General features: G+C 46.8%; 1 protein-coding gene across 1 annotated transcript in view; it reads right to left on the reverse strand.

Moving 5' to 3' along the window:
- The window catches only part of Cph (BCL11 transcription factor chronophage), a 40,522-nt gene extending 32,567 nt beyond the window's left edge, over nt 1-7,955 (reverse strand). The window contains exon 1 of the mRNA XM_011500857.1: nt 7,731-7,955. Coding sequence (XP_011499159.1) covers nt 7,731-7,767 — 37 coding nt within the window. The 5' untranslated portion in view covers nt 7,768-7,955. The remainder of the gene's footprint in view (nt 1-7,730) is intronic.
- Between the last annotated feature and the right edge of the window lie 2,547 nt (nt 7,956-10,502).

Genomic DNA, 10,502 nt, shown 5'->3' on the forward strand with positions numbered 1-10,502 from the left:
ACGACTTACGGTCATCCAGCGACGAGAAACAAGACGTCGTTGTTGCAGTCGGAAGAGACGGAAACTTTTTCGCCTCGCCCGGAGCCTACGCTCCTCTACTGCGACTCGCCTCGCATTGATTTATCACCTCCGTAATCGTTCCCGCTTCCAGCCCTTCGTCCAGGCTTTCCTCATTTCTTTAAGAGATTGAAAGATAAAGAAAGAATTTTTCGCTACTCGAGTTATTAGGAGTTTTCTTTCCATCCGTACTTTTTACGAATTCGAGTAATTGCATTTTTATGCGCTCGTAACCGCGAGTTCTGGCATTATAGACAATTGCTTACAAGTAGAATCTAAACTTATCTTGTCGGGTCTATTATGAAATTAATATCGTTGCAGGTATACGCATCTATAAGTATTAAAAAGCATATTATTGTGTAAATCTAACTGAGCAAGGAGCAAGGATATCGGCAAACTTTATTATTACGAGTGAACAAAGTCGTTTCACTTTCACATTACGTCTCTCTTGACGCGCAGACTCATATTAAGGACTTTTAAAGTCCAATAATATTGAAATTTCTCCTTCACGAAAATTACATTGACGAACCTCTTTTATTCTGTCGAATGGCGCGCGTAAAGATCTATTAATCTTAAATGATTAACCCAACGAAGGCTGGAAAATAAACAATTTGTGCCGGATCCGTGTGATATTTTAATATTTTATCTTGATCTGACAAACAAACGAGCAATAAGAAATAGAACAAAGAGAGGGAAAGAAAAGAATCATTGAAATTCATCGAGTCGAGAAAATTCATTATTAATGCAACGTCATATACACAAGACATATATTTATTCTTTAAAGTTACAGTTTCTTTCGTTCGTGTTATCAAGTAGTTCAGTACTGCAAAACGCACGCACAGTGTTTAGATTTCAGCAGTAACGTCATTATGGCAGTTGACAAAATTTTTTAATACCGCCAACTTCGTTGGTAAGAAAAAAAAAAAGAAAATAAAGAAAAAACAAGAAAAAAAAAGAAGAAAAAACCATATGTAAAAAAGAAAAAAAAACACTCATAAATTTCATTTACTACGAACTGCTTATTTAAAAACAAAATAATTAGTACATTTACCATCACAAGCCAATGCCTAATGAAGTTTATTAACGCACGTGCTCTTGCGAATTTTTAAATAACATACGAATATATTAGCGGTGAAATAAATAAAATTTGTACGTTTAATAATGGTGTCACTGTGTCGCGCATCATCCTGACGCTATAAATCATTTAAATTTTTACTCCTTTAAACATTACCGCGAGCTTATAAATTATTAATGAAATATCGCGACCGAACTTTCTCAACCTATGAATTATTAATAATATATGTCTTTGTTATCTTATTTCGCTAAGCTTGACATTTAATTTTGTCGTAGCGTAACCGATCGAGAAATAAAATCTTCCAACCATTAATGTTTAATTATCATAACAAGCACGATTTTTATTTTTAGTATTACAAGTGTGTAATTATAACCGAAATAAAATCGTACCTGATAAAGAATAATAATATTTTTCTTAACCAAAGTTGTCGAAGGTGAATAGCGAGGCCAATATTGAAGTAAAATTTGTTACACGTTAACCTTTATTTATAGAAAATAAATAACTTCACTTAAACAAACGATCACTTACGAATATATCAAACCAAACTTAATCGTGACAATTAAATGGCAATTAAACGACAAGTCGTTTTAACGGCATAACTTATCACTACGAACAATAATTAAGTATCGCATACATAACTTTCCCTCGATCCTCCCCGCCTCCTCCTCCCACTCCCGCACACATATGCACGCAAGATATCACGGCGCATTATCTTTCGCTATTGTAATCGTCATAAAGTAAAGATTTTTACATACGACGCGTAAATTAGTCGCAAGCCCGCAACGCCACACGAACAGTAAAATAAAATGCTCCTTCTAATCGTGGCATACCTATCGCAGAATCATCTGCTGCCAAGGTCGCGAATGTCATTTCTGATTCCGCGAATTAACGGAGGAGGCAAATACAAGTAATGCGGCAACAAGAAAGTCGCGGGATGGCGATAAAGCAAGGCGATGAAAAAGCCGAGCGTGACACTTTTCTTATCGCCAAGGTAGCGTGCATGAAAATCCGTTAAAAAAGAAAAAGAAAAAAAAAAAAAAAAAGAAAGAAAAAAATGGAAAACCATATAAGCCAGAGCGACAACACCCGCATAATCCACCTGTGCACTTTGCTTAGATAACCAATCGCCATTTTCCTCTCTATCTCTCTCTCTCTCTCTCTCTCTCTATCTCTCTCTCTCTCTCTCTCTCTCTATCTCTCTCTCTCTCTCTATATATCTCTCTCCCTCTGTCGCTCTCTAACCATCACTGTTCGCCTTCCAGTTTATTTGTATTCACGAACGAACGAGCTCCCTACATTCTAATGACACTCCTCGTGTAAGGTAACCAGCGTCTATCCAATTTAAATCTCCTAATTGTAAAAGCACCAAAGAGCGTGGATTCGTAATGGTGGGACTGAGAACGAATCGGCGCTGTCTCCGTTGCCTCTCGCCAGTCATCGCTGTCAATTGATGTCGCGCTTTCATTGGCGATCCGACGGTGCGATGCGATCTCGCCAAGGCTCTCGATTAAGGAGCCTGGCTCCTCGCTATTGTAGTCCCGGGCCGCGGAACCTCGACCGATGCACCTCGAGGAAGGGCCGGAAGGAGCACGAGAGATTTTTCAGCCGCGCTACGCCCCCCACCCGATAACGAAGCTCATTATTCAGTAGCGCGCGTCAACGCATCGTCGGACCCTAAGAGCGTGGCGCCACCTCGTCTAGCCGCGGCGAATACGTATCCGCGAATTTCCGTGTGCTACTCGCGAGGAAATGAGCCGCGTCGCCTTTTCTTTATTTTCCCAGCGGTGGAGCGGTGGAAGTAGCGGGCGTCAATTGGTGTGGTGATCGCGAGGGAAAGTCGAGCGCGCCATTATCTCCGCGGAATTAAGTGGCCTTACTTTTTCCGTTGGCAGGGGCCAACGCCGCTCTTCTCTCCGCCCGGGTAACGCTCTTGGGAAAACGCCGTGGCCGCCATGGCTGCTAATTTATATGCCTTATCTGACCTGGTTAATTATTTTGCTACGTGGATTTATGCGACTCGTGACGTAGGACGTACGAAGGAGGTGCTGGATGATTCGCGACGTTGCGAAACTCGTGAATTCCTTCCTGCTCGTTTTTTATTATTTTTTTGTTTTCTATTGTGTGTAACGGGATGAGCGAAGGTACGGTAGCGTCGAGCGGGCTATTGGGGGTAGTGGGTGTCCCAACTTCTAACTTTAATGCCCGTAAGTCTAAATTTATTATTTTCAAAAAGTCAATCATCGAGCTTGATTCGTCGATAGATTCGCAATATGTTTTACAACAACGCGAAGTTGACTTAAAACTTTCCAATGCACACGTTTGAGAATATTATGAAATTTCATGTTACAATAGGAAATATTTAAGCAGGACTTTAAGATACATTCGAAACGATAAATTTATAATACGAATGTAAAAAGTTTATGAAAATAGTTTATTTGGTAAAGAAAAAAAAAAATAAATAAAAATAAATAAATGAAAACCTAAGAAAAAAGAAAATAAGAAAAAGGATTGGATTTGAGATTAGAGTGAAGAGTGAATAATCGAACGTGCAATTCAAATTATAAGAAGCTATTTCGGATTACTTTGTATATCGCAATGGCAATTACAAAATTATTTTCTCGCCTCTTCTTCGCGTCTATAGAATAGTAATGGCGCATTGAAGAAAAAAAAAAAAAAAAAAAAATTAAAAGCAAAATTTATTCGCTATTTATTTGACGTTATATTACGTAAAAAAAAACATTTGTAATGTAAATACGAAAGTATTTATATGTAATATAAGACAATAATTGGAAAGCCTTAATGTACATAGTGTGTATATTAATTAATACGTATTGTACAAATGATGGTAATATGTATGCTTTTCTTTTAATTATTTATTAAAATTTTTTATTTGTTTGTTTCTTCTTTTCTTTTCTTTTCTTTTTTCTTTTTTTTTTCTTTTTTTTTTCTCTTTATATTAGAGTAATTTAATTTTAATTATATAAACATAGATATTTCAAGGCTTTTTTCGATTTCCAAATACATGCTATTTCACGTTTTCTAACATTTCGTAGTTTGAAAGCAGCAGTCTCGGAATAAAAGATGCTAGAAGAATTAAATGTGACGAAAGAATTAAATGGAAATTGCATTAGTAATAACGAAATTAGGATTTAGCATGAAAAACTCCAGTAGCATTAATTTATAAAATCACTTGTTGTTCACCGGATTAGGGAATATATAAACCGTTTGTAACCATAGTAAGTAAAAGATTTATTTTGCCGCTGAAAGCGTGTGCTGATATAATGAAATTATGTAAAGGAATGTAAATATCGTTGTATCGCAAGTGCAACAAGTCAAGACTGACTTTTCGCTTCGCTTCATGCGCCCTTAAACTTTTACACGCCTACCCATCCACACAGACTAACGCACGCACATATCTCGATACACGCACATACAGTCAACAAACACCCTACATTAGCAACTAATATTTATCATTTCAGTCGATTATGAAAAATTCCAAGCTAATAATACGATAATAATTAAACAAAAAGTCTGATCATCTTCATAGAAAGGAACTCGGAAAATCGTCAGCGTGAAATATTGAAAATGCTTTATCGATACTTCTGAAGCATACTGCTTACATTAATGTAAACTTAATTACATTAAGCGCCTCTTAGACCCAAGTACTCTGGACTTTTTTTTTCAATATTTAAAGCGGGACAAATCCCGCTACAGGGCACCGCGAGAAGCCGATTAAGGATGCGCCCACGTTGCATCCGTCATAGTCTCTTTCCTCCGGGGAAATCTACCGCGTGCACAAATTACAAGATAGATAGATAGAGGGAGAGAGAGAGAGAGAGAGAGAGAGAGAGAGAGAGAGAGAGAGAGAGAGAGATGGAGAGATGGAGTGAGAGGGATAAAGACATAGATGTTGCGCGTGAGGTAGGGAGGAGCGGAGCGTCATCGAGCAGTCGTCGCGAGCCGAGGATTTTTTGGTTCAGCCAGGAAGCCGAGGGTTTTTGTCATCTCCCCCGGCAGGAGCGACGATGAGTGGCTCGTTCGTTTTTTTTTTTTTTTTTTTTTTTTTTGCGAGCTCGTGTCCGTCGGCTCCTACCTGGGCGCGTGTCCCTGATCAAAGGGTGTATCGCGGCACGCGGCACGCGCCTAATCTGCGGAATCAAATCGTCGCTTCCTCGCCCTCGTTTTTTCTCCCGAGCGACGTCTGCGTCGCGAAGGGAAGCCCAGCCGACGGCTCGCATCAAAGACAATGTTTAGCGCGCGGGCGAGAAGAGGCGCGCATATGCGGCGCACGTGCCGCCAGTGAGCTACGCCAGTCCTCCTCGAGCGTTAAACGCACTTTTGTTTGATAAATAACGGCTGACGTGGCGCTGCGCGAGAGTGCGATTCCGGGTGGCACTCGGGGCTGCAGGTCCTCGCGCGGCCACGGCGAGGCGTCCGATGGCGAAAATTCACGGCGAGCCGCTTCTTCTCGGTCGCTTACGATGTTTGCTGATGGAATCGCAGCGACGATAACGGATGCGCGCCAGCGGGGGATTTCGAGCCGAGAATCCGGAGATTTATGACGCTCGAGGATTTTGATAAAGCAATATGAAGGAGAAAAAACACGCGCGGCGCACTGATTTCTGCTGGCTTACGTAACAGCCTTAGGATAGGAAATTTTCTGGCTTTTCAGAGGCCGTTTTTATCTAGCGGCTGGCTTAAAGCAGCAGCTCGGTTACCGATTTCGCTAGCGAATTTCTATCGAGCCGTTTGATGCTAGAACGCGAGGTGTGTGGCTCGGGATTTCATTACTCGAGGTGTTCCTTATCCCGGGAATGTGGCCCCCGATGATTTTTGTCAATTATTCAATCACTACTGACAATTTTTATCGACGCAATTAGGGAGCCAAAGCCAGCTGTGCGTTGAGAAAGGGAGAGAGAGGGTGGTTGATCGGGCGGGAGTGGGGAGAAGAGAGCGAGCATATTTGAATATACAAAAGCGCTCGTAAAGTGTTTAAAAATATAAAGATTTGAGTTTGGGAAAGGAGGAGAGCGTTGACCGATTAGGGAATTTGCAATAACAATTGCCAAGTCATATCGAGAAAGGATGTTTATCAGTTCAGTCACTCTTGTGTCATTTGTCAATGACATCGGTAGCTTTCTTAGCAAATCGGGGCTTCAAGCTCGCCAAGTGTCGAATGAGACAGATCATCGACCAATCCTCGATCATTGAATCGACCGCCAGGCTATCGAAGGAATAAGTTTTTCGTTTTCCTTGACTTAGCCGCGATATCCTTTCGCACCAAACTCTAAATCACACGCCATTATACCGTTTGTATGGGCTACTTTCCGAGAATCTCTATTTGTTTCAACTTCCCCATCTATGCCGCTTTCCCAATAAGGAGCCGATAAGATAATCCATAAAGCAGATATTATTTTTACGGGAGTACAATTGCTATTTTTTCTCTTGTTTTTTTTTTTTTTTTCATTATTATTATTTTTTTTTTTTTCATTAAACAATAAATTGCGATATTACGGTCTATGAACATGGTATTTGTCACCTTATAGGGGAGATGAAGTTAACGATAAATAATAGTTTTTTGATAAATGGCCGTTCATACGGGAATTCGTAATAGCTGAGGAAATAACGCGAGCTTTGCGATAAAAATTGCATCAACATTCCTAGTCGAGCTCGCGGGTATCTGTTCACGGCGGCGTCATTGCGCAAACTAAAGAACATCGTTGTTGTAATTAAGAAAAGGTCGGGGCGCCCGCTAAGAGTTCGAGCACAGGACAGAGATAGAGAGAGAGAGAGAGAGATAGAGAGAGAGAGAGAGAGAGAGAGAGAGGAACTTATAGATGCTGGAAAGAAAGTGGTGTTGCGAGAGGATTACAAGGGGGTGGAAAAGTCGCTCGTGGAAAAACGCGCGCATGACAATGTCGCCGCCGTGGCCGCCGCCGCCGCCGCCGCCGCCGCCGCCGCCGCCGCCGCCGCCGCTACCGACCACCGACGTCAACAATCACGATAACAGGGTGACGGACAATGACAAACAGCAGCCTCGACGACGAGGACAGCTTCCTCGGCGGTCTCTTTGCAGTATCTAGACAAGCAGGACGAAGAGGACGGAAGCCGAGGATGATGTTGTGGTGATCGTCGATGGGATTAGATGGACTGACGGAGGGGGCGAGAAGTGGCGGTGGCTGCGGTGGTGACGGCGGCGGCGGCAGCGGCGGTGACGGCGGTGACGGCGGCCTAATTAACAATTCCACACCGTAGTGCGCGGCAGCGGCAGTTTGCCGGCTCGATTCGGAGGCGCGCTCGACACGGAAAACCTCGTCGCCTCCCGCCCCCACGGCCGTGTAAATATTAGCCCGCGCGGCCAGCCGAATTCGCTCCTCTTATCGCGTTCGCGCTTATCAGTCTATTATTTCGGGCTTCAGCGCAGCGGCTGGAATTCAGGCCGACTGTGCAAACAGCCCGCGGAGGACGAGTAAAAACATTATAATTAGCCGCCGTCGCCAGCTAAGCCTGCGGAGGCGCCGCGAGAGCTTGCGTGGCGATTTATAATTAGGACGCGCAACCGATAAGGGGGAGGGGGCTTATCACTCGGCACTCTTACCTTGGGCAATTCTAACAGCTGGCATTTTGATCCTCATGGTGGCAGGTCTCGCTGTGCCTGGCCCAGCTCGCAGTCTCCTCCAGCTGGGGTTGCGTTCGGAACTCTCGGCGGGAGTGAGGGTCGCCGGGGCGATCCTGCCTCGAGACTCGTCCACACTAGCGACGGCCGGCTCGTAACGTCTCTGGCTAAATAGTCACTATCCTCGGCTCTCTCTCTCTCTCTCTCTCTCTCTCTCACTCTCACTCTCTCTCTCTCTATCTCTCTCTCTCTCTCTCTATCTCTGTCCTGTGCTCGAACTCTTAGCGGGCGCCCCGACCTTTTCTTAATTACAACAACGATGTTCTTTAGTTTGCGCAATGACGCCGCCGTGAACAGATACCCGCGAGCTCGACTAGGAATGTTCGTTCTCAGCCTCTTTCATCCTCTCTCACCCCCGGTTCCTCATGTCACTGCTGGTGGTCCGCGGGGGGCGCGCGGTCGCTCCCGACGACGGCATATGTAGCAACGCCGACTACTCGGTCGGGATCCACACTGGTGCAGGCTCCTGCTGGAGGCTGTCGGGGCACCGGTCCCCGGTCGCGACTCGCGCCATCGATGCCTCCTCCGGATAACGACAGGTGGGAATCTCGGCCCAGGGGGATTGGGAGAGGAGGCAGCGGAGGTGGTGGTAGTAGTGGTAGCGGAGGATGGACGAGTTCCTGATGAAGACGAGGCGTGGAGGCAGGAGGTAAATGACGATGATAATAATGAGTCTGCTGATGATAACGACGATGACGATTAAACGAATACGAAGTTGGTGGCGAAGAAGGAGGAGGTGACGGAGACTAAGGAGGAGGCGGAGGAAGAGGAGGAGGTGGAGGAAGAGGCGGTGGTGGCGGCGACAGAGGCGCGTGCTCGTTTGATCGGTTGCGTGCGTGCGTGACTGCGTGCGTGAGTGAGTGCGTGCGTGCGTGCGTGCGTCTGTCAGTGCACGGGCTTTGCTCCCGGGTGGCAGCTCCAGTCGACGACGGGCGACTCGGTCCAGCGTGGGCCGTATCTCCGAGTGGACTGTGGCCGAACGCGGGCGCGCGGCGGCTCCTAACCCGGCACGTCGGGACCTGGTCTCGGGGCAGCACTGATCGCGACGACGGCGGCGGCGGCGGCGGCGGCGGTGGCGGCGGCTGCTGCTGCTGCTGCGGCGCACGACGGCGGCGCTCACGACTCTCCTACTCGCGCGTGTCTGCCCGAGCGCCGTGGCGCCGCTTCGGACGGCTTCGGCCGAGCTCGGCCAGCGGCGGCGAAGAGCCGAGCATCGGGGAGAGGGACCGTGGCGAGAAGAGAGGGAGCCGGACAGCCCGCCAGCGCCGGTCCAGGAGCCCTCGCCGCCTCGCGGGGTGGTTTGCGCCCTCGGTCGCCGCGGCCTCCCGACGTTCGTGGCTCGGCGGCTGGGGAGCGGCGACGGCGGCGGCGCGACGGGTGATGTTACGGAGAGGGGGGTGGGGCGGTTAGGTAGGTTGAAGAGCGGCCGGGCGGCCCGGCGGGAAAGGGAAAGCACTGCGAGTCGACGGGCGAACTCCCCTCGAGCGCAGTCGTCGAGACATGTGCTCTCCCTTGCTTCTTTGCGTCCCCTGTACCCTTATGGCCCTCTGCGTCCATGTGCCCCTCTTCAGCAGCCGATATCATCCGAAGCGCGGTTCGCTTAGGAACGACAGCGTCGATGTCGCTCCTGCTGCTGGAGGCAGCGGTAACGACGATGATGGCGACAAGGAGGTGGTTGCCGCCGTGGTGGACGGGGTAGTGGTTACGTTGGGTCGGCGGTGTAGGAGAGTGGACGAGATGAATGAGGGGTTGAGATAGGTAGGCGGTGGCGCCTGAGGGGGAAAGGGTGGAAAGGGAGGTGGAGGAGGAGGAGGAGGAGGAGTAGGGGGGGGGGGGGGGAGGAGGAGGAGGAGGGGGGGGGGGGGGGAGGAGGAGGAGGAGGGGGGGGGGGGGGGAGGAGGAGGAGGAGGGGGGGGGTGTGATGATGATGATGGATGCGAGGGAGGAGGGTGTAGAGGCGCATCGGAAGCTACGAGATGCACGGAGCGAGAGTCGGTCATCGGCAAAATTGTTTCCATGTCAATTGCCTGAGCGACGGGGCACTTTTGTTCTGCGGTTACTGACCACTTTTCTCATTTGGATTGGGCTTCCACTCTTATGCGCGAATGCCTACCTGCAAGAAACTTGCTCTCCCCATCGTCCTTCCCCGTCGTCCTTCCCATCGTCCTTTCCATCGTCCTTTCCATCCTTCTAAATATCTAGGCGTACCTTTTCCAAAAATCTGGCAGACTTTACTCGCTTCTGGCTACACGGTCAGCGAGTTACCATTATGTCTCAACTCCGGTTCGCAAGCAAATAGCGATATGGTTTTTATCAATTTTCGTTTGAACGAATTTCATAAAATTATTACACTAACATTCCATCAACTTAAGCATTATTAATTCAATCGTGATTGCTTATAGCTCTTGCTTCATTGCTTATTAGCGGGGGTGTGAGAGGATTATTAACGAATTTGTAAAAAAATCTCGTAAATCCCCTACCTGCTACCTCTGTTTTGCACCTTAACGAATTGGTAAAGTTAAATAGTGCATTGGTACTTTAGGCATTATTTCTTTATTCGCGTAGTACTTTGTTTAGCAAGTAAGAATGTATAAGGTATTGGATATCGTAAAGCGCGATGGCGCTCCTCGGCGATTAATGAGTAAAAGTAAGAAATAAAATCATACGAAAGCGCTCGAACCGAGCAAATAAAAT

This window comes from Ceratosolen solmsi, unplaced genomic scaffold (assembly GCF_000503995.2).
Source record: "Ceratosolen solmsi marchali unplaced genomic scaffold, CerSol_1.0 scaffold27, whole genome shotgun sequence".
In the NCBI taxonomy this organism is placed as follows: Eukaryota; Metazoa; Arthropoda; class Insecta; order Hymenoptera; family Agaonidae; genus Ceratosolen; species Ceratosolen solmsi.